Source organism: Lampris incognitus, chromosome 3, assembly GCF_029633865.1.
Source record: "Lampris incognitus isolate fLamInc1 chromosome 3, fLamInc1.hap2, whole genome shotgun sequence".
Lineage (NCBI taxonomy): Eukaryota > Metazoa > Chordata > Actinopteri > Lampriformes > Lampridae > Lampris > Lampris incognitus.
Genome location: NC_079213.1, coordinates 32,634,459 through 32,658,517, shown reverse-complemented (window position 1 = coordinate 32,658,517; position 24,059 = coordinate 32,634,459). Strand labels below are relative to the sequence as shown.

The following is a 24,059-nucleotide window of genomic DNA, read 5'->3' as shown; positions in this document are numbered from 1 at the left end:
GGAGAAATGACCAGGATGGCTCAGAGAGTGGGGTAATTGGCCAAGTAAAATTTGGGAGAAAAAGAGGGAAAATGTTTGCCCCAAAAAAAAAAAATTTGCGTAAGTTATCCAAATATTTAATGTTAAAGTTGTCCTGCTGCTAATAGTTTCTCATCTTCCCTCACTGTTTCTCTCTCTCTCTCTCTCTCTCTCTCTCTCTCTCTCTCTCTCTCTCTCTGTCTGTCTTTCCCCAGTGGGATGCGTTTTCCATCCCAGAGCTACGTAACTTCCTGCGGATTCTGGAGAAGGAGGAGCAGGAGCAGGTGGAGGTGGTGACACGTCGCTATGACAACTACCGCCAGAGACTGCAGGAGGCCCTTAGGGCAGCCAGAGGGCCCTCTTAAAGTGATGATAATAATAATTAAAAAAAAACATGACTACTGACCCCTAGAGGACTGGAAGGGACTGGCAGGAGAGAGATGCCGGAAAATCTTGGAGGATCTGCAAAGGAAATGAAAGAGAGCAATGGATGTTTACAGCCCCTAAAAGGAGAGGATGATAAGACTGAGTTAAAGAGAAGTAGGTGAATGATGAAAGGTGGACAAAGAGTGAAAAGGGGCTGATGGAAAGCCAGATGCCGTGAAAGGCGGAGGACTTGAGAGACGATAAACGAACAGATAAACGGACAAGTGCACAAAAATCAGCGCAGGCCACGTTTCATAGCTTGCTTGGACACAGGAGTCGGCTTCACCGTGGAAAAGCTGCTGCATAAATATGTCTTATCAGCCCGCAAATACCAAAGTACTGGTCTGGTTATTGTTGTGCCAGTTCTCCTGTCTCCCACGCTCCGTATCTCTCTTTCTCATCCTCCTCACCCAACACTCTCTTCTGCTGGCTGTCTCGTCTTTTATGCAACATGTTTTTCCCCTTATATTCTCTAGGTTTGTGAAAGATTCAAGGCCATACTTGTAGTTGGATCATTTGATTTTTATTTAATTTTTTTCTTTTTTGGGGGGGCGTTGCTAAAGCTGTACATATTTTTTGTTAATTTATGTTGGTAAAGTTTTTTTAAATGTTAATGATTTCTTTTTTTGTCTAAAAGGTCTTATTTTGTTCTTTTAAAGCGGAGCAACAATCTGAAAACCATAGAAAAAACAGGCTGTTGAGACAGAAACATCCAACATCATTTGTACTGTTCAGCTAGACTCTAGAGGTTAATGCAGACACCAGGAATCTGAAGGATCATGGCTCCTCAGATGTTTCAGACTCGTACCAACCACGGGTAGCCCCACAGGCCGCCTGAGTCCCTGCACGTAGTCGAAGGAAGCAGAAGTTGTGAGACAGAAGCCTAGGATCAAGGAAAGATTATTGGAAATGGAAAGAAGATCTAAGCTCATGAGATGCTGTGGATTTAAGGTGACTGAAAATGAACTGAACCAAAGTTTCTTGAATAAGGACCCTGGGTACTAACACAGGCAGCCAGGAGAGGCGCTCGTAGACAGTAAATGAGTAGTGTGGTAAGTGGAAGGTTATGAAAAAAGGATGTTGGCTTGTTTTTGGGTGCGCTCTGCACAAGACTTGGAGATCGCTCGTTATGTTTGGCGAAGGCGAGAGTAGAAATGGGAAGAGCGCGGTCGACGTCAGTTGGACATGGAGCACGTGTAAAACCTCTGCCCTCTCTGCTAGTCTTCCAAATAACAGGGATGTGTCTTGGGAGTTTGCGCTAAAAATGGGAACGCCGCACCCCGCCCTCTTCAAACAGCTAGCGGAGTTCGATGGCGCACGAGCTTAACAGACTGGTGCTGCTTTAATAGAGATAACCCCCTCAACTTTGACCTCTGGCCTAACCAAGGATGGGGATGGGGGGGGGAGGCTTGTAGCTGTGAGAATAGACTGACTGAAGGAAGTTGACTAACCGGATTAGAGGAAGTAGAATAGAACACTAGAAGAGGGAAGGAAGAAGGAAGACCAAAAAAAAAAAAGTTTTGTTTTAAACATGCTGTTTAGAAACGCACGTTAAGAGAGGCGAGACTGTGAGAACATTTTCTGTCGAGAGCGATGTGATAAAGTATGAAGGGACGGGAACGCTGTTTGTCTTACACTTCATAGCAAATGTACGAGAGTTGAGTCATTTGACTTTCTGTAGACGTGCCGTGTTACCGAAAGCCACTGGGAGGGTCTGACGATTTAATGATCAGCTGATGCAATGACTTGGTTCCCAGCAACAGACATACGGCGGCATTTTGGAGATGAGGTATCTTCCACTGAAATCTGCAACGTCTAAAGTCTTGATCCATGGCTTCGGGTAGCTGTGTACATGGGAAATCTCCATAGGCGGAGGTGTTTATCTACTGAGAACAGCAACCCTGAAAAGAGGGAAAATAGCTGTATTGTCCTCTGCTTGATGATGTCTCTCCAAAGCCATTCATTTCAAGTTCATGCAGTTTGTCCTTATCTCGACCGCTTGGATAAATGCCATGTGCAAGGCCAAAGCCAAGTGCACATTTCTGGGCTTCTGTTAGCCTCATGTTCACCTTTTGATGCGAGAGGACAAACTAAAATGAAAACCAAAGCATGCAGTGACGATAGAAAGACTTAAAGATATACAGCAAGGATGCAGAACTCGCATAAGGATGAAATAATGTAATGAGCTTCAAGGCAGAAACATCCAGGAGTCTTATATCAGGAAAGAATGGGGGGAAAACCCTTTAAATGCTGTCTGAAATATTAACTCACATTGTATGCATTAGTGGTTAGCGCTGTTGCCTCACAGCAAGAAGGTCCTGGGTTCGAACCCCGGGTCGTCCTCTGCGTGGAGTTTGCATGTTCTCCCTGTGTCTGCGTGGGTTTCCTCCGGGGGCTCCGGTTTCCTCCCGCAGTCCAAAGACATGTAGGTCAGGTGGATCGGACTTAGTAAATTGTCTCTGGGTGTGAATGTGTCGGCCCTGAGGTGGACGGGCGACATGTCCAGGGTGTTTCCCCGCCATTCGCCCAATGACTGCTGGGATAGGCTCCAGCGTCCCGCGACCCTAATTAGGATAAGGGGCTTGGAAAATGGATGGATGTATGCGTTAGTCAGTTCTCTGCTTGCCTGTCAGTGTCTGGCTGTGCTGTACTACAGGCCTCATGATAGCATCCACGCTGTAGGAAATAGCATCCACGCTGTAGGAAATAGCATCCACGCTGTAGGAAATTATGGCCTGTACTCGAAATTGCTTTTGTTTTTCAATGTCGCCATAAGATGGCTAACTTGTGTTTGAGACCAGAGCTAGAGACGTCGTTTCTGTCGGCTCTCCTTGAAACCCAGCGGTTCCCCACTCACGCTGACGTCTCCATCATGGTAGAAAATGGCAGAGAAGCAAGTCATTTCCTAAATGACAAAGACAGGAAGTAATCAGAAGGCCCAGTTCAGAGCATGACCCTCTGGATGAGATGTCTCAGCTGCGGGTGCTGCATGAGCTTATGCTGATGGTGCCGCGCTGCCTGCACAACTCACGGTAATACTGCCATCTAGTGGACAAGCCCCGCGCCGCCCTCTCCTCTCAGCTGTCAAACGCCTATTGATGACAGTGTAGTCTCGCGTTATTTTAGGGTTGTTGTTTGGTTTTTTTTTTTGTCATGCTGTATAACCAAAGATATTTTTAAAAATATACATATTTTTAGGCATTGCCTGGAGCAAAGTATTGGAGGCCTCATCCCATTTAAGGGAAAAATATAGTTTAAAGTTATATTTAAATGGGTTTATTAACCCAAATTTAATTTACTATCAAACACTGGGTAATATAATTAAACAAGATTGTATGGAAGTGTGTGTGAAAACCAATCATAATTTTATTTTTATTTTTTTGTAATCTTAAAGCCATGATGTCACTGTCTACTTAACTTTTGCTGTTGAGACGCATCATAGTATTAGGTTGTAACAGGTGGACACGAGGCCCTGTGTGCGGCACTACACACACACACACACACACACACACACACACACATATATGCCAGGGCCTTGCACCAGACCACTTGTATCAATGTAGACTCTTATGGGCACTTTACCTTCTGATTCAGGGAAGATGAGTTTTCATTTTGCTCTTCTTTTTCTCTGTCTGACCTGTTTTATCGGACGGCTGCAGTGTGATACCAACCTCCACAAATCAAATTTTGTACGTGTTTTCTCAAATCAAACTTTCTTTTATGATATTATTTTAGTGGGATTTGATTTTTCTTGGTAAGCTTCAATTTTTTTTAATGGTTTTATGGAAATACAGTTTGACAAGGATTTCAGAAAGTTTTTGATTTTTTTTTGTGTGCTCTTTTGGAGCTTGTCGTTTTGCGTTTTGACACGCTTCCATATTGTTTGTTCAACGTTACCTATAGACTGTGAAATGTTCGGTCGACAGTAGACCTTCGCATGTGTTCCGGGGACGGTGTTGTATCTGGTTTATTTAGTCTGTGTTCCTCTTGTCGGGCCAAATTGTGCCCGGGCTGCCAAAATGTGTCCGGGTGATGTCATCGCAAGTCCGGTTGTTTAAAATAATGTTTCCTGACCCCTTTTTTGGGTTGCTAGCTACCTAGCTAACTTGTCATTGATGTCAAAAAAACTACAATAGCAAATATTGGACGTTTCATTTGAATGGAAAATAGGTTTATAGAACATCTTTATTGAAAATCTCGTCCACAGTACATAACATTAGCTAGCTAGTTTGCTAGCTAGCTAACAAGGTGATCAACCAGTAGATGAACTTTCACCTAAAAGTATGCTTTTTTTTGTGCTTTTCAAAAAATATATCCTAAATTACCCAAGTTCCCATCAGGGATGAATACAGTATTCTGATTCTGAATATAAACAATTGCAAGTCGAATATAAAAGGTGACCCTGCGCAATTTGGCCTGACACTATAAATACATGCATACTGTACATACTGTTGGACATAGAGCATGCAACGCAGTATGTACATTATAGTGATCACACCTCGGTTAAACGGCATTGGCAGATGGTTCAGCTTCACTCTAGACTACTTGTCACAACCACGAACACCAGGTGGAGCAAGTTTGGCTGCAGAGTGCAACAAGTACCAGAAGGTTTAGTTAATCATGCAAAGTCTTAAGAAGCAAGTTGGATAGATGTCTGAGTGTGTGAAAATGTACTACACCTTACATGAACTGTACTGTGTTTAAACGTACCCAGCTTGTCCTCGGTGCAAGCTGGAACAAACGGATATTACTTGCAGATTAGACCTGCTACTATTACTACTAGGTCTGCTGTTAGTGCAGGTGATGTACTTGGCCGTGTATTTAGCCATTACGGTAAAATGAATTGGGCCAGTAGTAGTAGTTGTGATGTATAAGAAGAACTAATGATATCTGGTATGTATTCTGTAATCGTGTTTTTTTTTTTGGGCTGTTCAACCACAAACGAGTCACAGAATGAGCAATGGTATTGGTAAACCATTCAGTTATGAGAGTCATGTGGTTCATATTGAGACGTGTCCGCCGTGCTCGCCAGATGATTTAATCTGTCATCCACAGTTCACATTGTATTTTACATTCTGGTAAAAAAAACACAACACACACACACACCAAATGTAAACTGGGTCTTTAAACGTTATTTGCATGGAAAGGACAGCAGATTAAAGCGGGCCACATGACTTATTGACTTGGCGATGTATTATCACTGTGCTGCAGCTGTAACGGTCGGGGAAGCCTTGCTGTCTGGTCAGATATTAAGCCCATTTCTTTTATCAGAATGGGACCCTTGTACTGTTTGTGGCCTTACAACAGGTCTGCCTGAGCATTGCAGAAACCCGTGTCTCTAGATTGAACAGCCAGATGTGTAATCAGACATGCTAGTTGCCAAAGATGTGTGTGTGTGTGTGTGTGTGTGTGTGTGTGTGTGTGTGTGTGTGTGGGTCTGCCTTTCATGCTGTGCTGATGTGCCGTATGCAGGGGACAAGGGAATCGACGCTCCGCACCATCACCACCATGCTGGATTTGTTCTCTGGGTTCCCCCAAAATCGTCCCAGTGCAACCGACCCAATTCAGCCCATTGATTCAAGCCCAAACAGAAGTGCTAGATATTTCCGAGAGGACTTAATCTGGCCGCAGTGTCCAGTTTCAGCACCGTGCTTCAGCCCTGGTTTTCCCACGCCGACCAAGCCGCAAAGCCAAACGTAATCCATAAAAACCAGTTATGGTAAGATTGGTCTGTTTAAGGTTATGGTTTAGACTTTCCAGTGAGATGGACGCTTTTAATCCTTGTAGGTAATAAAGAGTTTTGGCTTTGCCGCTCGGCCTGAAACTGAGCAGCCGCCGGCAGTTGCAGTGCCTTCCTGCCTCTCCGTGGCAGTTCTGGTGGCGGTGGTCGTGGGAGCAGACTGGGAGGGGTGGGACGGAGATTTTTGTTTGTCCATTTTATTTCTATCTACAGGCTGATACTTGATGCAGGTTTGTTTCATCGGTAACTTTTATTTTTGACCTGTTACCAAAATGTGGCCTCTCTTCGGGAAAGGCCTGCTGCATCCATTAAAGTTGGAATAAAAACCAAACTGGAGTGGTTTCATGTCATGCTTCCTTCATGTGATGCAGATACCCATATACCCTGTTTACACTTGGTTTTAAAATGCGTTTTGGGCGATAGGGTCACAAGTGGACAGCGAGACACATCGCCGTTTACACCTGTGTCTCTCATGCGTCTCCACATGTGTCCTGCTGACCACTTGTGATCAGATTTCGTTACTCCGAGACGAAGAAGAAGATTTCCTGTTACGTCCTTGTCGGGGACGCATCAGGACACATTAGCGTTTACCCTACAAAAGATATGTGGTCAAATGCGTCCCATACCACCTCGGCAAGTGGTTTGAGCAACCGGTTCACGAAACGTTTTGGTGGTGGTTTACACTTGTATTTAGCGCCGTCCACTTGTGACCCGATCACAAAACAAAACCAAAACAAAAACGCATTTTAAAACCAAGTGTAAACGGGGTCTTACTGTCTCTCTTTACTGCAACGTCATGCGCATGATCTGCCTTCTCCAACAACCCCGAGCATCCATCCACAGCAAAGCATTTACACTTGCAACATGTTTTAATTGCAGCTTTTATGACGTCACGTGCATGATAAAGAAACGATCCATCGGCCAAAAAAAATATCTTGGAATAAATCCACTTAGAGTCTTCATAATGGTCCTGTTTAAATCGTATCCACTGAGCCTCCTCTTTCCCTCCTTTCTCTCTCTCGGCCTGCCTGCGCGTGTCCTCCGTTTGACCCCCTTCTTAAATGTCCTCCAACGCTGTACAAGATTAACGCGGGAACTCTCTCTCTCTCTCTCTCTCTCTCTCTCTCTCTCTCTCTCATCTCTCTCTCTCTCTCTCTCTCTCTCTCTCTCTCTCCTCTCTCTCTCTCTCTCTCTCTCTCTCTCTCTCTCTCTCTCTCTCTCTCTCTCTCTCTCTCTCTCACACACACACACACACACACACACACACACACACACACACACACACACAGCCTCTGTCTTCTCGGCAGCATACTAAATAACATGCGGAGGACACACGCCGTTGCACAACCTCTTCCCTCCACATCTCTCTCTCTCTCTCTCTCTCTCTCTCTCTCTCTCTCTCTCTCTCTCTCTCTCTCTCTCTAGCACAGGCGCGCGCCGCTTAAGTCTCTCAGATAAGAGGACGACGGGAAAGCGACGAGGCGAAGCGGCCCCACACGCAAAACTCCCGGCGTCAAGTTTGCCTTCAGCAATGTAAGTCTGAGCAGCCGCCCTGCAGGTACTCGTCGATTCGCCGCGATCGTTTTATTCTATTGCATTTCTATTTTCATGCACCTGAACGCGGTCACGAAGTGAAAACGCATCGTGTGTGTGCGGGAGGTGGAGGACGACGATCCTGCTGCTCCTGCTGCTCCGCTGTCGTGTCCAGTCTGGACAACGGGTCGCAATTTACTTGCACGTTTGAGTTTCATTGAACCACGCGAGCAACGTTATTCACCACTTGCGTCAGATCAATTTCTGTTGCACGACATCTGTACGACCAAAGTTCACCAAGATGAGGAGGAGGAGGGTGAGCACTGACAGGGTTGCGTCACAAGCTCCTGCATGTGTGATGTAAACCGGACGGGATAATGCCGACCTCCCGCTCCCTCCTGAAGCGATCTGCCTGCAGCAGAAAGCGCAGATAGTTGTTATTCCGTGTTAGAAAATGGAGCAGAAGCACTTTTTTGTTTTTTGGTGCACGAAATAAAACTTTCAGATGATCGATCACACGCCCTGCACCTCCCGGCAGTAGCTGTGGAGAAGAAACCAGGAATTGGATTAAAAAGCGTAGCATGCACCACATGTGAGGAGAGGAGAGAACAGGAGAGGAGCAGGAGCCCTGCCCCCACAAGGTACCCCCCCTCTGTGTGGGAGGGGGGGGTCTTTACTTTCAGTACTGGTTGCTCTGTCAATGCAGCACACTTCTAATCAAAGGAAGCAGTCTTTTTTTAACTTAATTTTCATTTAGTTTTAAACAATATTGCAATATAATTTCCTTTTCCGGCTGTATCCACACATCCTTCACACTGCCTTTCAAATATGAAGCGGACGAACAATGAAGAAGATCCACTCACAAGTGCAGAAAGTAAAGTAGCAGCCACATGAACAAGGGCTGTGTTATGAACCAGAGAAACAACAAGTGGAAAGTGGAAAGTGAGAGAAGAGAATAAAAACCCTCACTGTATCAGTAGATCCGTGACAGGGCCCCATCGCTTAGTAAATACACATTTTGAGCCTTAATAAATATGTAATTTGCTCCATGTGGTACACACCCCACACCTTTTGTATCTGTAAATTCTGTGTGTGTGTGTGTGTGTGTGTGTGTGTGTGTGTGTGTTGGGGGGGGTCTATTCTCCAAAACATCTCTTTAATGTTGCTCCTTGTTCTCCTAGAGACGATTTGCAGAAGTTTCCCGGTTCACATCATGCAGATATACACATTATGTTGTGTGTAACATGCATATAAAACCCATTACAGCCACAGACATGTTGGGTCAGTAGTAACACAGGAAAAACAGAGATGTGTAATTAAATCATGCGGGTCATGCTGGACAAACATATGGATGTCAAAGGTCAGAAGGGACTATGAAGTTCCTCCCTGGCTCACCGTGTGTACCACTAAGACAACAGCGTTAACTTATTAACCTGTGATAGTGGGCTGCAGATAATGCAAACAATGTTACAGGCTGCAAGAAACTGAGGAGGCTGCAAAGTGTCCTTGCAGTTAAAATGCTAACGTCAGCTTCCTCGACAAGGCATCCTGCTTACAACTGGTCACCGAGGAGTAAAATATCCAAAACTTCAGATCTGGATAAACACAGAGAATGTTGTAACGCCACATACATTACAGTTCCCTCTGCAATCACAACATGTGGTGTGTCGGTTTCATAATAACGCTTTGTCAGTATCCCACAGGGAAGGTTGCGTCTTAATCATGTGTCACTAATGACCTCAAAATGTCAGAAGTTACAGCTCGGTGCTGGTCATCAGCTTGGTCACAGCGGTGAGTTGTTATTCTCTCCCTAGTGTCTGTTTGCTGACAGGTGTCTGTGACCTCCGGGACTGTGTGCTCCTTATCTCCACCGTCGGGATGGGGAAGAGAGCGTTTTCAGCGGCTCTGCTGGCTGTGGCTGCCGGGGTCTACCTCCTGCCTTCTCCTATAGACCCCAAACCCCACGTGTGAGTAAAACCCACAACAGACGTACACAAACAGGCACACAATTCAGGATATATGTGAAGAGTTTATATGTGACCCTCATCAACAAACCTTAAACTAAATGTGAGTAAAGCAGGGCTGCAAATGCTCGCTCTCTCTCTCTCTCTCTCTCTCTCTCTCTCTCTCTCTCTCTCTCTCTCTCTCTCTCTCTCTCTCTCTCTCTCTCACACACACACACACACACTAATTTACCGCTTGCTGCAGCCATAGGAGTTATTCTGCTACTGCCTCAGCAACATACCAACCTAGGCTGCTTCACTTCATTATCTGGAGATACAAGAAGAGCTTTGTTTCTGTTGCCTGGTACCAACCAAGCCGCTGGCCCAACACACACATCAGCGATAAGAAAATCCGAATTCCACATCTGTGGCTATTGCTAAACTGCGGACCTCCACAGCCCTGACTGGATTAAGTTGGTTTAGACGAGGGGTCGGCAGCCGGCGGCACACGGGGCCATTAACACGGGCACGCAGGGCAATTTTATGAAAATATTTTTCATATATTTTTAAAAATATATTTCTAATACAGCCTAACGGCGAACTAAACGAATAATTCGATTTCAAACAGTAGTCTCAAAATATACCACCGTTTCTGTCAGCGAGAGGACGCACACAAGTGACGTAACCCAGCGCGTCTATCACGCCCCTCCCCCTTCCCTCTGAGCTGCCCGCGAGCGCAGCGTGACGGCATAGCATAGCTAGCTAGCTAGCTTTCCGTCTGTTTGGTTTTTAATGTCAAGAATGGCAGAAGAAATGTTGTCTTATTCACCTCTTTCAGCCGTCTTGCACACACGACTTCGGATTTACGTCGCAAGAGGACCGAGCGGTGCGAGATTGTTGCGGCGAACTTCAAGTGTAAACCGTCATTTTGAAACGAGGCAGGAGAAAATCGTGGAAGACGACGAGGCTGATGAAGCTGAATCCATCCGGAGGGCGGCGGCCCAGTACGGGAATCAGAACCAGAACACTTTATGCATCCCCGGGGGGAAACTGGGTTCTATTAGACACTCACTGTGCAATAACCAACAACTAACAAGACACAACATAAGAAAACAGAAACAAGAAAAACAGAAACAAACAAATAAAAGATAAACTAAGAACAAAATATATTAACAAGCATGGTGCACATAACACCGCAGCACAAAACGAAGCAAAGCAGCGTGTTTACAACCCGATGCGACGCCCAAAACCAAGCCACAGGGGGCCGCTATGAAGTCCCGCCGTGCATCGCTTAACACGGGAGGCCGTTCTCTGATGGAGAGAACGCAAAACTCCAGATGGCGACTTAAATGGTTGCCAGGGCGACTAACTTTTTAATTTTCCGTCCATTTTTTCCCTGCCAGTCGCCACCATTACCCACAAGCAAAAATAAACAAGTAGAAGGGGCCAAACCTTTTGTTGTGTACTGAACTCTCGTCTCCTCTGCGCCTTCGCCTGCGTCTACCTGACCTATCGCGTGAGCTCCCGTCCTGCGGTGGGAGAAGCGTCGGCGGTGCGGATCAACTGGGACTGGTTTAAGATGCGTAGTTTAACGTCACGTTTATCGGGTTACAAATGTGAAGTGTTAAGTTCGATGTAGTTGGAATTTAGAAGTTAGATGTAGCTAACCGCATAGTTAGCTAACGTTAGCCAGCTGGCAAGAAAACGAAACGCGCAAACGGAAAATATCAACACTTCCCTCACTCCCTGCCCGTCCAGACCCAGCCTTCTCTACATCAGAAGTCGAGACCAATTGGACCAGTGAACGTTCTCAAGTGACGTATGAGTCCCAGCGCGATTCAGACAGTGTCCAGTCCTTTCCAGATGATGATAACCAAGCGCAGCTTCCTCTCCCGTCGGCTCCTTCCCTGCAAGACAGTTTAGACCAGCTGGGCTACAAGAGTTCGCCTGGTTACGTTATGACGAGGGGAATAAGTACTGCATATAGTAACGAATTCGGGGGGGGGGTGTTAACCACAGGAATTGCCGCAGCTGGGGCGCGAACCCGTTTCGCCCGCATCGCATGAGACATCGCCAACCGCTCGACCAAAGGATCCGACCCGTTAGCGAAGGGCCAACGTGTCTACTTACCCACTTCAAAAACCAATGTAGCGAATTCGGGGAGGGCAACCACAGGAACCGCCGCAGCCGGGATTCGAACCCGTAGGCTCGGTAGCCCTTGGCTAACGGGTCGGACCCTTTAATCGAATGGTTAACGTTCCCGCCCGCGGTGCGGAATACACGAGTTCGCGCTCTGGCTGTGACGGTCCGGCCAGGGACCGCCCTTCCCGAAGGAAGAAGCAATGTAACGATCACGGATGATTAGGCTCGGTAGCCCTTGGCTACTGGGTCGGACCCTTTAGTTGACTGCTTAACGTAGTCGCTTGCGGTGTGGGAGCCACGGGTTCGCGTCCCGGATGCGGCGTCCCGAGCTGCCTCCTGAATTCACTACAATATTTTGTGCTCAAGTAGGGCAGGAGATTAGTTAAAAAAGAAAACGTGAAGAAGAAGCATGGTGACAGTAAAAACCATAAGAACACCAGGGACTGTCACTGCTCGGTCTGCCCCTCGTGCCACCCCTACAGTGACAGCAGTGCAACGTGCTGGTGATAGAGTCTCAGAAAAAGAGATGAGGGAATTGAAAATAAAATTCAACGCACCCTACATGACTGCAGTGGAAGAAAGTTTAGCTGTCAGATTCTGCTGATGAATGGCATGACTGTGTCGGACATGATAATGATACAGCATGTGCAGAGTTTGTAGGCTGCATGGCAGATGAGTTGAAAAGCAGTGTGCTGGAGGAGGCTTTAAATGCAAATTACATCTCTTATAACTGATTGTGGAACAGTTGTCTCGGGGAAAGACAACGTTATTGTAGTATACTGTAGGCACTTATCTGATGGAACAGCTGTGACCTGTCTAGTAGGGTTGGCCGAACTTGATCACAGTCATGCAGAAGGAACCCTAAATGCTATCAAGTCGCTGCATGAAAAGGCAGATACTGTGGTGACCCACATCTATATATCGAGAGCCATTCACCTAAGAGGACGGTGTACCTTTAAGGGAAGAGGCGAGGGGTCAGATAATGCACTTCCGCTTCCAGTTCAGTCAGTTCAGTGTCGTTGTCAGATGTATGACATGTTAAGTTGGAGCTAGTAAACTACCTCGACTACGTCTACTCTCACGTCTCCTGTCTCGTTGTTTTCTAACTCCACATTGGTGACCCCGACGTGATCGAACTACTAATACAAGTATGTCTGACAACGAAGACGCTGGGAATAATGCTGCCGTGGTACCCGTTCCCGACGCCGGTGCTAACAACATGGCTATTGCTAACGCTAGCATTTACGCCGCTACTGTGAAGCTACCCGACTTTTGGCCGCATAATCCACGGCCGTGGTTTCAACATGTGGAAGCCCAGTTCCAGCTGAGAGGGATAACGCAGGATGCAACGCAGTACTTCCACGTAGTGGCGGCGTTAGACGCATCGACAACGGCGCGAGCAATGACACTGTTGGAAGCTCCGCCAGCTGCTGGCAAGTACGATGCTATAAAGACATTCCTCCTGAAACTATTTGAACTGTCTGAGCTGGAGAAGGCAGACCGTTTACTGTCCCTGAATGGCCTCGGCGACGGCAAACCGTCTGAGTTAATGGAAAAAATGCTGTCTGTGCTGGGATCGGCTGATCCGGCCTTTCTTTTCACACACATTTTTCTGAGGCAGCTCCCCGCACCTGTACGCACAGCACTGGCCAGTTCTCCTCTCGCCGCCTCCAAGGACTACAGTTCTCTGGCTGCTGTAGCAGACAGGGTTTTCCTGGCCAACCGGCAACAGTTCGTGCATGCCCTGCTACCCCACCAGACCGCCCCACCACCACCTGTGTACGACTATATGGACACCGCGGCTGCGGTGACAGCCCGCCGCCAACCTGACGACGGGCTCTGTTATTACCATGCCAGGTTTGGGGCAAAAGCAAAACGGTGTCGCAAACCCTGCAGTTACAGGGTTCAGGGAAACGCCAAGGCCGGCGCTCGTTAACGGCTATGGGCGCCGGCCGTGACTGCAAGCTGTTGTTCATCAGAGACTCCTTGTCGGGCCGACGGCTGCTGGTTGACTCTGGCGCTCAACGCAGCTTACTACCAGCACAAGCTGTGGACACGATGACCGACAGTCACGGCCCCCAGATGGACGCCGCCAACGGCACGTCCATTCGGACGTACGGTATCAGACATGTGGACGTGTGTTTTGGCGGCCGACGTTTCGGCTGGGACTTTGTGATGGCTGCTGTATCCACCCCGCTCCTAGGTGCGGATTTCCTCTGTGCTTTCAACCTGCTGGTGGATGTTAAAAACTGTCGCGTGATTGATGCCGTCTCTTTTGCGTCATACCCCTGCATGCTGGGGGGGGCTGGAGCGCTGTGCCTCGCTAACACACTCTCCACCGGGGATCCATACCAACGCCTGCTCGCCAATTTCCCCGAGCTCAACACACCCACCTTCTCCTCGGCGGTGGCCAAGCACGGCGTGGAACATCATATCACCACAGTGGGCCCCCCAGTTTACGCCCGGGCCCGACGCCTCGACTCGGCCAAGCTCGCAATAGCCAGGGAGGAGTTTTCGACTATGGAGCGCCTCGGCATTGTCCGCCGTTCTGACAGCCCGTGGGCTTCCCCTCTTCACATGGTTACTAAGGCCGACGGGGGTTGGCGCCCGTGCGGGGACTACCGTCGCTTAAACAATGCCATGACCCCCGACCGGTACCCCATACCGCACATACAAGATTTCTCTACCCACCTGGCGGGCGCTGCCATCTATTCCAAAATCGACTTAGTGCGGGGGTATCACCAAGTGCCGGTCCACCCACTGGATGTCCCAAAAACGGCTGTCATCACACCCTTTGGGCTCTTTGAGTTCTTACGTATGCCTTTCGGCCTTAAAGGGGCGGCGCAGACGTTTCAACGCCTTATGGATTCTGTGCTCCGCGACATGCCATTTTTGTTTGTGTACTTAGACGACATCCTCGTGGCCAGCGCGTCAGCGGAGGAACACATGACGCACCTCAGACAGCTGTTCGACAGGCTCAGCGAACACGGCCTCATCATCAACCCAGCTAAGTGTCAGTTCGGGGAGTTGTCCATCACCTTCCTCGGGCACCACATCACTCCACAGGGGGCCGTTCCCCTCCCTGCCAGGGTTGAGGCTGTCACCATGTTCCCCCGCCCCCGCACTGTACAGTCGCTGCAGGAATTCCTGGGCATGGTGAACTTTTATAACCGTTTCCTGCCCCGTGCCGCCCACATCATGCGTCCCCTGTATGAGGCCCTGCGGGGTAAGAAGTCTAAGGACGAGCTGGACTGGTCTTCGGGGATGGACGAGACTTTTGTGGCCGCCAAGACCGCGCTGGCCAACGCTGCGCTACTAGCTCACCCGTCGCCTGCCGCCCCCATAGCCCATACAACGGATGCCTCCGACTACGCCGTGGGGGCCGTGTGTGAGCAGTGGGTGGGGGGGGGGGCGGGCAGCCGTTGGCGTTCTTCAGTAAACAACTCCGTGAGAGCGAGCGCAAATACAGCACCTTTGATAGGGAACTACTGGGTCTCTTCCTCGCAACCAGACACTTTAGGTTCCTATTGGAGGGCCGACAGTTCACCGCTTTCGTGGACCACAAACCGCTGACGTTCTGTATGGCCAAAACCTCAGAACCGTGGTCTGGGCGTCAGCAGCGCCATCTCGTGGCGGTTTCCGAGTTTACCATGGACATACAACACGTGTCGGGCAAGGATAACTTCGTCGCCGACTGCCTTTCAAGGGCGGTTGTTAACGCCGTTCACTTGGGACTCGACTACGCCGCTATGGCAGCGGACCAAGCCAAGGACGCGACCGTTCAAGACTACCGGTCGACCCCTACGGCGCTACGGCTGGAGGACGTGACGTTCGACGCGGCCAACACCACCCTCCTCTGTGACATCTCCACCGGTCAACCGCGCCCCCTGGTGCCTACTTCCTGGCGGCGCCGAGTTTTCGACACCGTCCACGGCCTTTCCCACCTGGGAGTGAAGGCCTCGACCAAGCTGGTGAGCGTCAAGTTCGTTTGGCCTGGGCTCCGTAAGGATGTTAGAGCCTGGGCCGGCTCGTGTGTGGCGTGCCAACGCGCCAAGGTGCACCGCCATATCAAGGCCCCTTTGGCGCCGTTTGTGGTTCCAGAGAGGCGGTTTGACCACGTCAATGTTGACCTGGTGGGTCCCCTGCCCCCCTCCCGTGGTTATACGTTCCTCCTCACTATTGTGGACAGGGCCACCAGGTGGCCAGAGGCTATTCCCTTGTCCTCCACGACGGCAGCAGAGGTAGCATCGGCTGCTGGGTGGCCCGTTTCGGCACGCCTGGTGACATCACGAGCGACCGGGGCTCCCAGTTTACCTCGGAGCTCTGGACGGCGGTCGCTGAGCACCTGGGGACTTTGTGAGCGGTTCCATCGGGACATGAAAGCCGCTCTGCGGGCAAGCCTCACTGGCTGCGACTGGATGGACCGGCTCCCGTGGGTCATGCTCGGCCTGCGTTCGGCCCCGAAGGAAGACCTCCAGACCTCCTCCGCTGAGCTGGTGTATGGCCAGCCCCTGCGGGTTCCGGGGGAGTTTCTTCCGGATGCTACGGCTCCCTGGTCGGCCGCCTCTCACCTCAGTGCGTCCCGGAGCGCTGCCGGTGCCTTCGCTCCCGTTCCGATGTCTCAACACTGCCTCCCCCGGTCCTACGTCCCCAAGGATCTGCCATCGGCGAGGTACGTCTTCATTAGGCACGACAGCCATCGGTCCCCGCTGCAGCCCCCATACGACGGGCCCTTCCGCGTCCTGGAGGCGGGGGATAAGAACTTTGTGGTGGACATGGGGGGCAGGCCGGAGCGGGTCGCTATAGACCGTCTCAAGCCCGCTCACTTGGACATTGGGGAGCCAATGCAATTGGCCCTACCCCCGCGGCGGGGGCGCCCTCCTAGGTCGGCCCCGGCACCTGCCTCTGTTCCTGCTTCGGCCCCGCCTATGGCCCGGGTTTCGGCCCCATCTGTTTCCCCTCCTGTGAAGCGCAGCCGTTATGGCCGCAGGGTCCGCCCCCCGACTCGTCACCTGTTTTCCCCGTGACTTTGCACTATGTCATTGACTGTTCTGTTGTAGAGTCTATTTTTATGTTCATGACTTGCACTTTTGCTGTTTTGCATTGTTTTGTGTCGGTGAATTCTGGGGGGGCCTGTGTGGTGACCCACATCTATATATCGAGAGACATTCACCTAAGAGGACGGTGTACCTTTAAGGGAAGAGGCGAGGGGTCAGATAATGCACTTCTGCTTCCGGTTCACAGTCAGTTCAGTGTCGTTGTCAGATGTATGACATGTTAAGTTGGAGCTAGTAAACTACCTCGACTACGTCTACTCTCACGTCTCCTGTCTCGTTGTTTTCTAACTCCACAATACACCAAAGCCAAACTGGTGGGTACACAAAATGAGTGCTTTTGGAGCGGATGGTGACTGTTAACAGTTAGCGCTTGAACCATCATGACCAGCTCGTTATGAACTCCTGAAGCTACTTAATAACAAACTGATCATTTAAATCAGCTGTGTTGGAGCAGGGAGAGATCTAAAACATGCAGGACAAGTGGTCCTCCAGGAGAGCTTTGGGAAACACTGATGTAGACTATGGAAGGCAGAGCAAATAAAGGCAGACAGGACAGAGGGGAAAGAAAAAGCAGTGTGAGGCAGCCCTTCAACAGTGTAGCATATGACATCAATACATTTTGGCTCCTAAATATTTTGGTTGGCTCCTAGATTTTTTTTATTTTATTTTTTCACCCGGAGGCCTGTAAAGGAGGCTTTCCTCAGCAGTTCGCAGGTCATGTATGATGGGTTAACAAACAAAGACACGATCATCAACAGGACCAAAGAAATGCCAGTCTCTGTGAGAACTGTAGAGAGGCGCATTACAGACATGGCTGAAAACGTGAGAACTACAGAGGTGTGAAGTTGGTCAGCCACAGCATGAAGATATGGGGAAATGTAATGGAAGCTAGGTTAAGAGGAGAGGTGATTAGTGGGCAGCAGTGTGGTTTCATGCCACGAAAGAGCACCACAGATGTGATGTTTGCTTTGAGAATGTGATGGAGAAGTGCAGAGAAGGCCAGAAGGACTTACATTGAGTCTTTGTGGATTTAGAGAGAGCATATGGCAGGGTGCCAAGAGAGGAGGCGTGGTATTGTATGAGGAAGGCGGGAGTGGCAGAGAAGTATGTAGGAGTGGTGCAGGATATGAATGAGAGCAGTGTTACAGTGGTGATGATGGATGGGTGGCTCTAAGCCGTTGTTTGCAATGATGATGGGCAGGTTGACGGACTAGATCAGGCAGGAGTCTCCGTGGACCACGATGTTTGCGGATGACAGTCAGTACGTTTACATGACGTCAGAAAAAGCCGATTTATTGTGTTAGTCCGACTAAAACTGGACTTTTAAAATACATGTAAACGTGTTAGTCCGACTGAAATCGTACTAAATCACATTTCTCGAAGTGGGACTAACACACGTAGATGACGCGGTTGGGGATGGATTTACTCTGGCATATGTACGCTTCAGTCGGCCCCGAACTGGCCTAGGCGTTCTGCGCATGCTCCACAGTTCTCGCGGCGGTCTTTCACCCGGAAGTCGAACAGCGTACTGTCAACAGTATCAACATGGCGTGTGCTGGAGCGAGAACCACACATTTCTGGACAGACGAGGAGACAAACTTTACGTTGTGTCAGCTAAAGGAGTTGCTTATTCACTTGTTTATCGCTTTTGGTATGTGACGCAATAGATCAACCGGAAGAAGGTCCAATAGCAACCAGCAGTAGTCCAGTTACATGGACTAATCAAACTATAACCATAGCTCGACTTAACTGCATGTAAATGCACTGACTGATCTGTAGTGAGAGTAGGGTGCAGGTGGAGGAGAGCCTGGAGAGGTGGAGGTATGCTCTGGAGAGAAGAGGAATGAAAGCAGGAGCAAGACGGAATACATAAGCGTGAATGAGAGGGAGGACAGTGGAATGGTCAGGATGCAAGAAGTAGCAACTGTTCAAAGTAACAGGGGAGGCTGGAAGAGGTGAAGAAGAGAGTGCAGGCAGGGTGGAGTGGGTGGAGAAGAGTGTCAGGAGTGATTTGTGACAGAAGGGTACCAGCAAGAGTTAAAGGGAAGGTTTATAAAATGGTGGTGAGACCAGCTATGTTATATGGTTTGGAGACAATGGCACTGATGAAAAGACAGGAGGTGGAGCTGGAGGTGGCAGAGTTGAAGGTGATAAGATTTTCACTGGGAGTGATGAAGAAGGACAGGATTAAGAACGAGTATATTAGAGGGACAGCTCAGGTTGGACGGTTTGGAGGCAAAGCAAGAGAGACAATATGGAGATGGTGTGGACATGTGTGGAGGAGAGATGCTGGGTATACTGGGAGAAGGATGCTGAATGAGGAGCTGCCAGGGAAGAGGAGAAGAAGAAGGCCAAAGAGGAGGTTTATGGATGTGGTGAGGGAGGACATGCAGGTGGCTGGCGTGACAGAGGAAGATGCGGAGGACAGAAAGAGATGGAAACGGATGATCCGCTGTGGCACCCCCTAACGGGAGCAGCCGAAAGTAGGCAAATTACAGACATGGCTGAAAACGTAAGGCACCAGCAAACTCCTGCATTGAAAGATGCGTCGGTCGGTATTCAGCGTGGCTCTGCGTCTCGCAGTGGTTACCGGATATTACGACAAACAAGGGTCGCACTAAATCAGTAAGATTGACTTAATTTTCTTTTGTACCCTAGTAATTTTCTTACATTTGCACAAATTAAGTGTGTGTGTTTGTGTGTGTAGTGCAGATCCTTTGGCATGTGGAATCTAAATGAGGAGACAAGCAGCAGCAGTAAATAAATAAATAAATAGATGCTCATTATGAAAATGAACTGGCACTGGGATCTGTTATATTGTTTTAAAGTGGAACGGGACACCCAAAAGGTTGCTGACCCCTGGTGTAGATAACGGATGGATGGATGCATGGGTGGGTGCATGGGTGGATGGATCTGTATGCCGTATGCCAGATGTAGTTGGCTCAGCTTGTGACCTTAGTAAAGGTCATTTGTACACATAACTGGTGGATTACCGACAGTTCATATGAAGTCAATTAGCAAAAGTTGGTCCTTTGTGCTGTTTGCTCAACCCAGATTTATTTATTTATTTATTTACCCCCCCCCCCCCAATTGTATCCATCCAATTACCCCACTCCTTCAAACCGTCCCGGTCGCTGCTCCACCCCCTCTTGCCAATCCGGGGAGGGCTGCAGACTACCACATGCCTCCTCCCATACATGTGGAGTCACCAGTCGCTTCTTTTCACCTGACAGTGAGGAGTTTCACCAGGGGGACGTAGCGCGTCGGAGGATCACGCTATTCCCCCCAGTTCCCCCTCCCCCCCGAACAGGTGCCCCAACCCACCAGAGGAGGCGCTAGTACAGCGACCAGGACGCACATCCACATCCGGCTTCCCACCCGCAGACACGGCCGATTGTGTCTATAGGGACGCTCGACCAAGCTGGAGGTAACACGGGGATTCGATCCGACGGCCCCCATGTTGGTAGGCAACGGAATAGCGTTGCCGCCATGCCACCCAGACGCCCCTCATCCCAAATTTATTACAGATTTCTTCGCTTTGTGAATATTTTCCACAGAGCTGAAATCTGTAATGAATGCGAGGCCGATATGGATCTTTACTGGGCTTCAGCAGTAGTCTGTGTTAAAACAACGACGAGCAGAAAAGACTTTAACTTCCTGTCTCTGTACCCAACCTGGAAAATGACCACTTGCCACATGGAGATCACATTGAGGTGTCCCTGTAACACTGTCCCTCTAACACTGTCCCTCTAACACTGTCCCTCTAACACTGTCCCTGTAACACTGTCCCTATAACACTGTCCCTGTAATACTGTCCCTGTAACACTGTCTCTCTAACACTGCCCCTCTAACACTGTCCCTGTAACACTGTCCCTATAACACTGTCCCTGTAATACTGTCCCTGTAACACTGTCTCTCTAACACTGCCCCTCTAACACTGGCTCTCTAGTACTGACCCTGTAACACTGTCCCTCTATCACTGTCCCTGTAACACTGTCTCTCTATCACTGTCCCTGTAACACTGTCTCTCTAACAGTGTCCCTGTAACACTGTCCCTCTAATACTGTCCCTGTAACACGTTCCCTCTAACACTGTCCCTCTAACACTGTCTCTCTAACACTATCCCTGTAACACTGTCCCTCTAACACTGTCCCTGTAACACTGTCCCTGTAATACTGTCCCTGTAACACTGTCTCTCTAACACTGTCCCTCTAACACTGGCTCTCTAGTACTGACCCTGTAACACTGTCCCTCTATCACTGTCTCTCTATCACTGTCCCTGTAACACTGTCTCTCTATCACTGTTCCTGTAACACTGTCTCGCTAACAGTGTCCCTGTAACACTGTCCCTCTAATACTGTCCCTGTAACACGTTCCCTCTAACACTGTCTCTCTAACACTATCCCTGTAACACTGTCTCTCTAACACTGTCCCTGTAACACTGTCCCTCTAATACTGTCCCTGTAACACATTCCCTCTAACACTGTCCCTGTAACACTATCCCTGTAACACTGCCCCTCTAACACTGTCCCTGTACCACTGTCCCTGTAACACTGTCCCTCTAACACTGTCTCTCTAACACTGTCCCTGTAACACGTTCCCTCTAACACTGTCCCTGTAACACTGTCTCTCTAACACTGTCCCTGTAACACTGTCTCTCTAACACTGTCCCTCTAACACTGGCTCTCTAGTACTGTCCCTGTAACACTGTCCCTCTATCACTGTCCCTGTAACACTGTCTCTCTATCACTGTTCCTGTAACACTGTCTCTCTAACTGTCCCTGTAACACTGTCCCTCTAATACTGTCCCTTTAACACGTTCCCTCTAACACTGTCCCTCTAACACTGTCTCTCTAACACTGTCCCTGTAACACTGTCTCTCTAACACTGTCCCTGTAACACTGTCCCTCTAATACTGTCCCTGTAACACGTTCCCTCTAACACTGTCCCTCTAATACTGTCCCTGTAACACTGTCCCTCTAATACTGTCCCTGTAACACGTTCCCTCTAACACTGTCTCTCTAACACTATCCCTGTAACACTGTCCCTGTAACACTGTCCCTGTAACACTGTCCCTCTAATACTGTCCCTGTAACACATTCCCTCTAACACTGTCCCTGTAACACTATCCCTGTAACACTGTCCCTGTAATACTGTCCCTGTACCACTGTCCCTGTAACACTGTCCCTCTAACACTGTCTCTCTAACACTGTCCCTGTAACACGTTCCCTCTAACACTGTCCCTGTAACACTGTCTCTCTAACACTGTCCCTGTAACACTGTCTCTCTAACACTGTCCCTCTAACACTGGCTCTCTAGTACTGTCCCTGTAACACTGTCCCTCTATCACTGTCCCTGTAACACTGTCTCTCTATCACTGTTCCTGTAACACTGTCTCTCTAACTGTCCCTGTAGCACTGTCCCTTTAACACGTTCCCTCTAACACTGTCCCTCTAACACTGTCTCTCTAACACTGTCCCTGTAACACTGTCCCTGTAACACTGTCCCTCTAATACTGTCCCTGTAACACGTTCCCTCTAACACTGTCCCTGTAACACTGTCCCTCTAATACTGTCCCTGTAACACTGTCCCTGTAACATGTTCCCTCTAATACTGTCCCTGTAACACGTTCCCTCTAACACTGTCCCTGTAACACGTTCCCTCTAACACTGTCCCTGTAACACTGTCTCTCTAACACTGCTCCAGTTTTTTGTTTTGTTTTTGTTTTTTGCAGTGATCAGCCATTTTGTCAGATATTTTCTATACTTAACTTCATATCATGTCATAGTTTGGAAAACACAAGCCAACAGTGTTCTTCTTTTGACTGTCTCGGTCTCCAGACTGAAGGGCCCCCCTCCAGCCCTTGAAGGACCTCTGGCTGTCAACACCAGATTACAGAAGGGCCGCAGGCTGTTTACCGGGAAACTACATGGACCAGAATCCTTCACCGCCGATCGGGAAGGTAAGTGTGTGTGTGTTTGTGTGTGTGTGTGTGACAGAGAGAGAAATTAAATCTGACTATCTGATTCATGTAGGTCAAAGGGCAACATTCCATTAAATAATAAAATACAAGCAGAGCCGAAATGCTTTACTACTGCACTTACGATCTGTTTCAACTGAAGAGCTCCAGGATGTTTCTCCCAGTGGAGACTTGGCGGCCGCTGTACATTTCCAACACTATGACTACAGAAAGCTGACTGCAGGACTTTTCAGCCTGTGCAAAACAGCAGTGAGCGATAAAAAGCAAAAAGAAAGAAATAGAGAGGTGACTTTGTTACACTGCCATAGTATGTAGTCAGCCCTGTCATACCTTGATATGGAAAGCAAGAGGAAAGAGGTGTTCGGCATCGTTAGCAATAATGATAATCTTTATTAAGTATTCTCACAGTTCTATCCAGAAAGCATTACCAGCACAGTTAGATGAGTAAGTGATCCTGGGGGGGAGGTTTTTTGTTTTTTTATTTATTCAAATGATAAATTTACAACAATAAGGCAAACATTACAATTGAAAACTTGTCATCTTCTAGAACAGTGATGTGCCGTCAGGGGAGGCAGGGTAGGCACTGCCTCACCCAGGCTAATAAGAAAGAAAAAAAAGAAATATCATGATAGTTAAAAAAAAAATTTTTTTTAACTTTAATTTGTTAAGATTGTTGTAATAAATAATTAAAAAAATCATGTAAAACTTGTTGTTTTATCAATAAAAGGCATGCCCTATTCAGGATGGCTTGCTGCCATAGCTAGCATTCGTGAATGCAGGCTGCTGAGGCAGTGTGCTTGTGCCTCTCTGGCGTGTGGAATGAAAGCGAACGGCTTCGGAGTTTTGCGCACGCTAGTCCATGGGCCAGACGATATTTCGGTACACTCAAGGTGGCAAAACTTGCTTATAATTTTTGAAAGGATCCATGTCTGTAGATGATATTTTGGTATGATAACCATTCCTGAGTGGCAGCTGTATCACAGTTATCAGCTCATGAAGTTAACCACCCGCTAAACTAAATTGCATTTTAGACGCTGGTGCATATCCTGGTTTAGCCTCATGGTCAGGACATTTTTCAATGTTCTATAATATTGTCTTTGGTATCATTTTAAAGGGGACCTTCTTAGCTTTCATTCAAGCCCTGTTGTGGATATTTCTCACAAATATAGAGGTCACTTGAGCTCTTCAACCCGTCAATAACACACATCTTTCTGCAATTT

At 48.5% G+C, this 24,059-nt stretch overlaps 2 protein-coding genes across 2 annotated transcripts in view; both read left to right on the top strand.

Annotated features, from left to right (window-relative positions):
- rassf3 (Ras association domain family member 3) overlaps window positions 1-6,509 on the top strand; it is a 196,142-nt gene extending 189,633 nt beyond the window's left edge. The window contains exon 7 of the mRNA XM_056277177.1: window positions 234-6,509. Coding sequence (XP_056133152.1) covers window positions 234-383 — 150 coding nt within the window. The 3' untranslated portion in view covers window positions 384-6,509. The remainder of the gene's footprint in view (window positions 1-233) is intronic.
- A 1,151-nt stretch (window positions 6,510-7,660) lies between these two features.
- The window catches only part of zgc:194209 (uncharacterized protein LOC570908 homolog), a 39,194-nt gene continuing 22,795 nt past the window's right edge, over window positions 7,661-24,059 (top strand). The window contains exons 1-3 of the mRNA XM_056277941.1: window positions 7,661-7,717; window positions 9,532-9,684; window positions 22,700-22,821. Coding sequence (XP_056133916.1) covers window positions 9,596-9,684; window positions 22,700-22,821 — 211 coding nt within the window. The 5' untranslated portion in view covers window positions 7,661-7,717; window positions 9,532-9,595. The remainder of the gene's footprint in view (window positions 7,718-9,531; window positions 9,685-22,699; window positions 22,822-24,059) is intronic.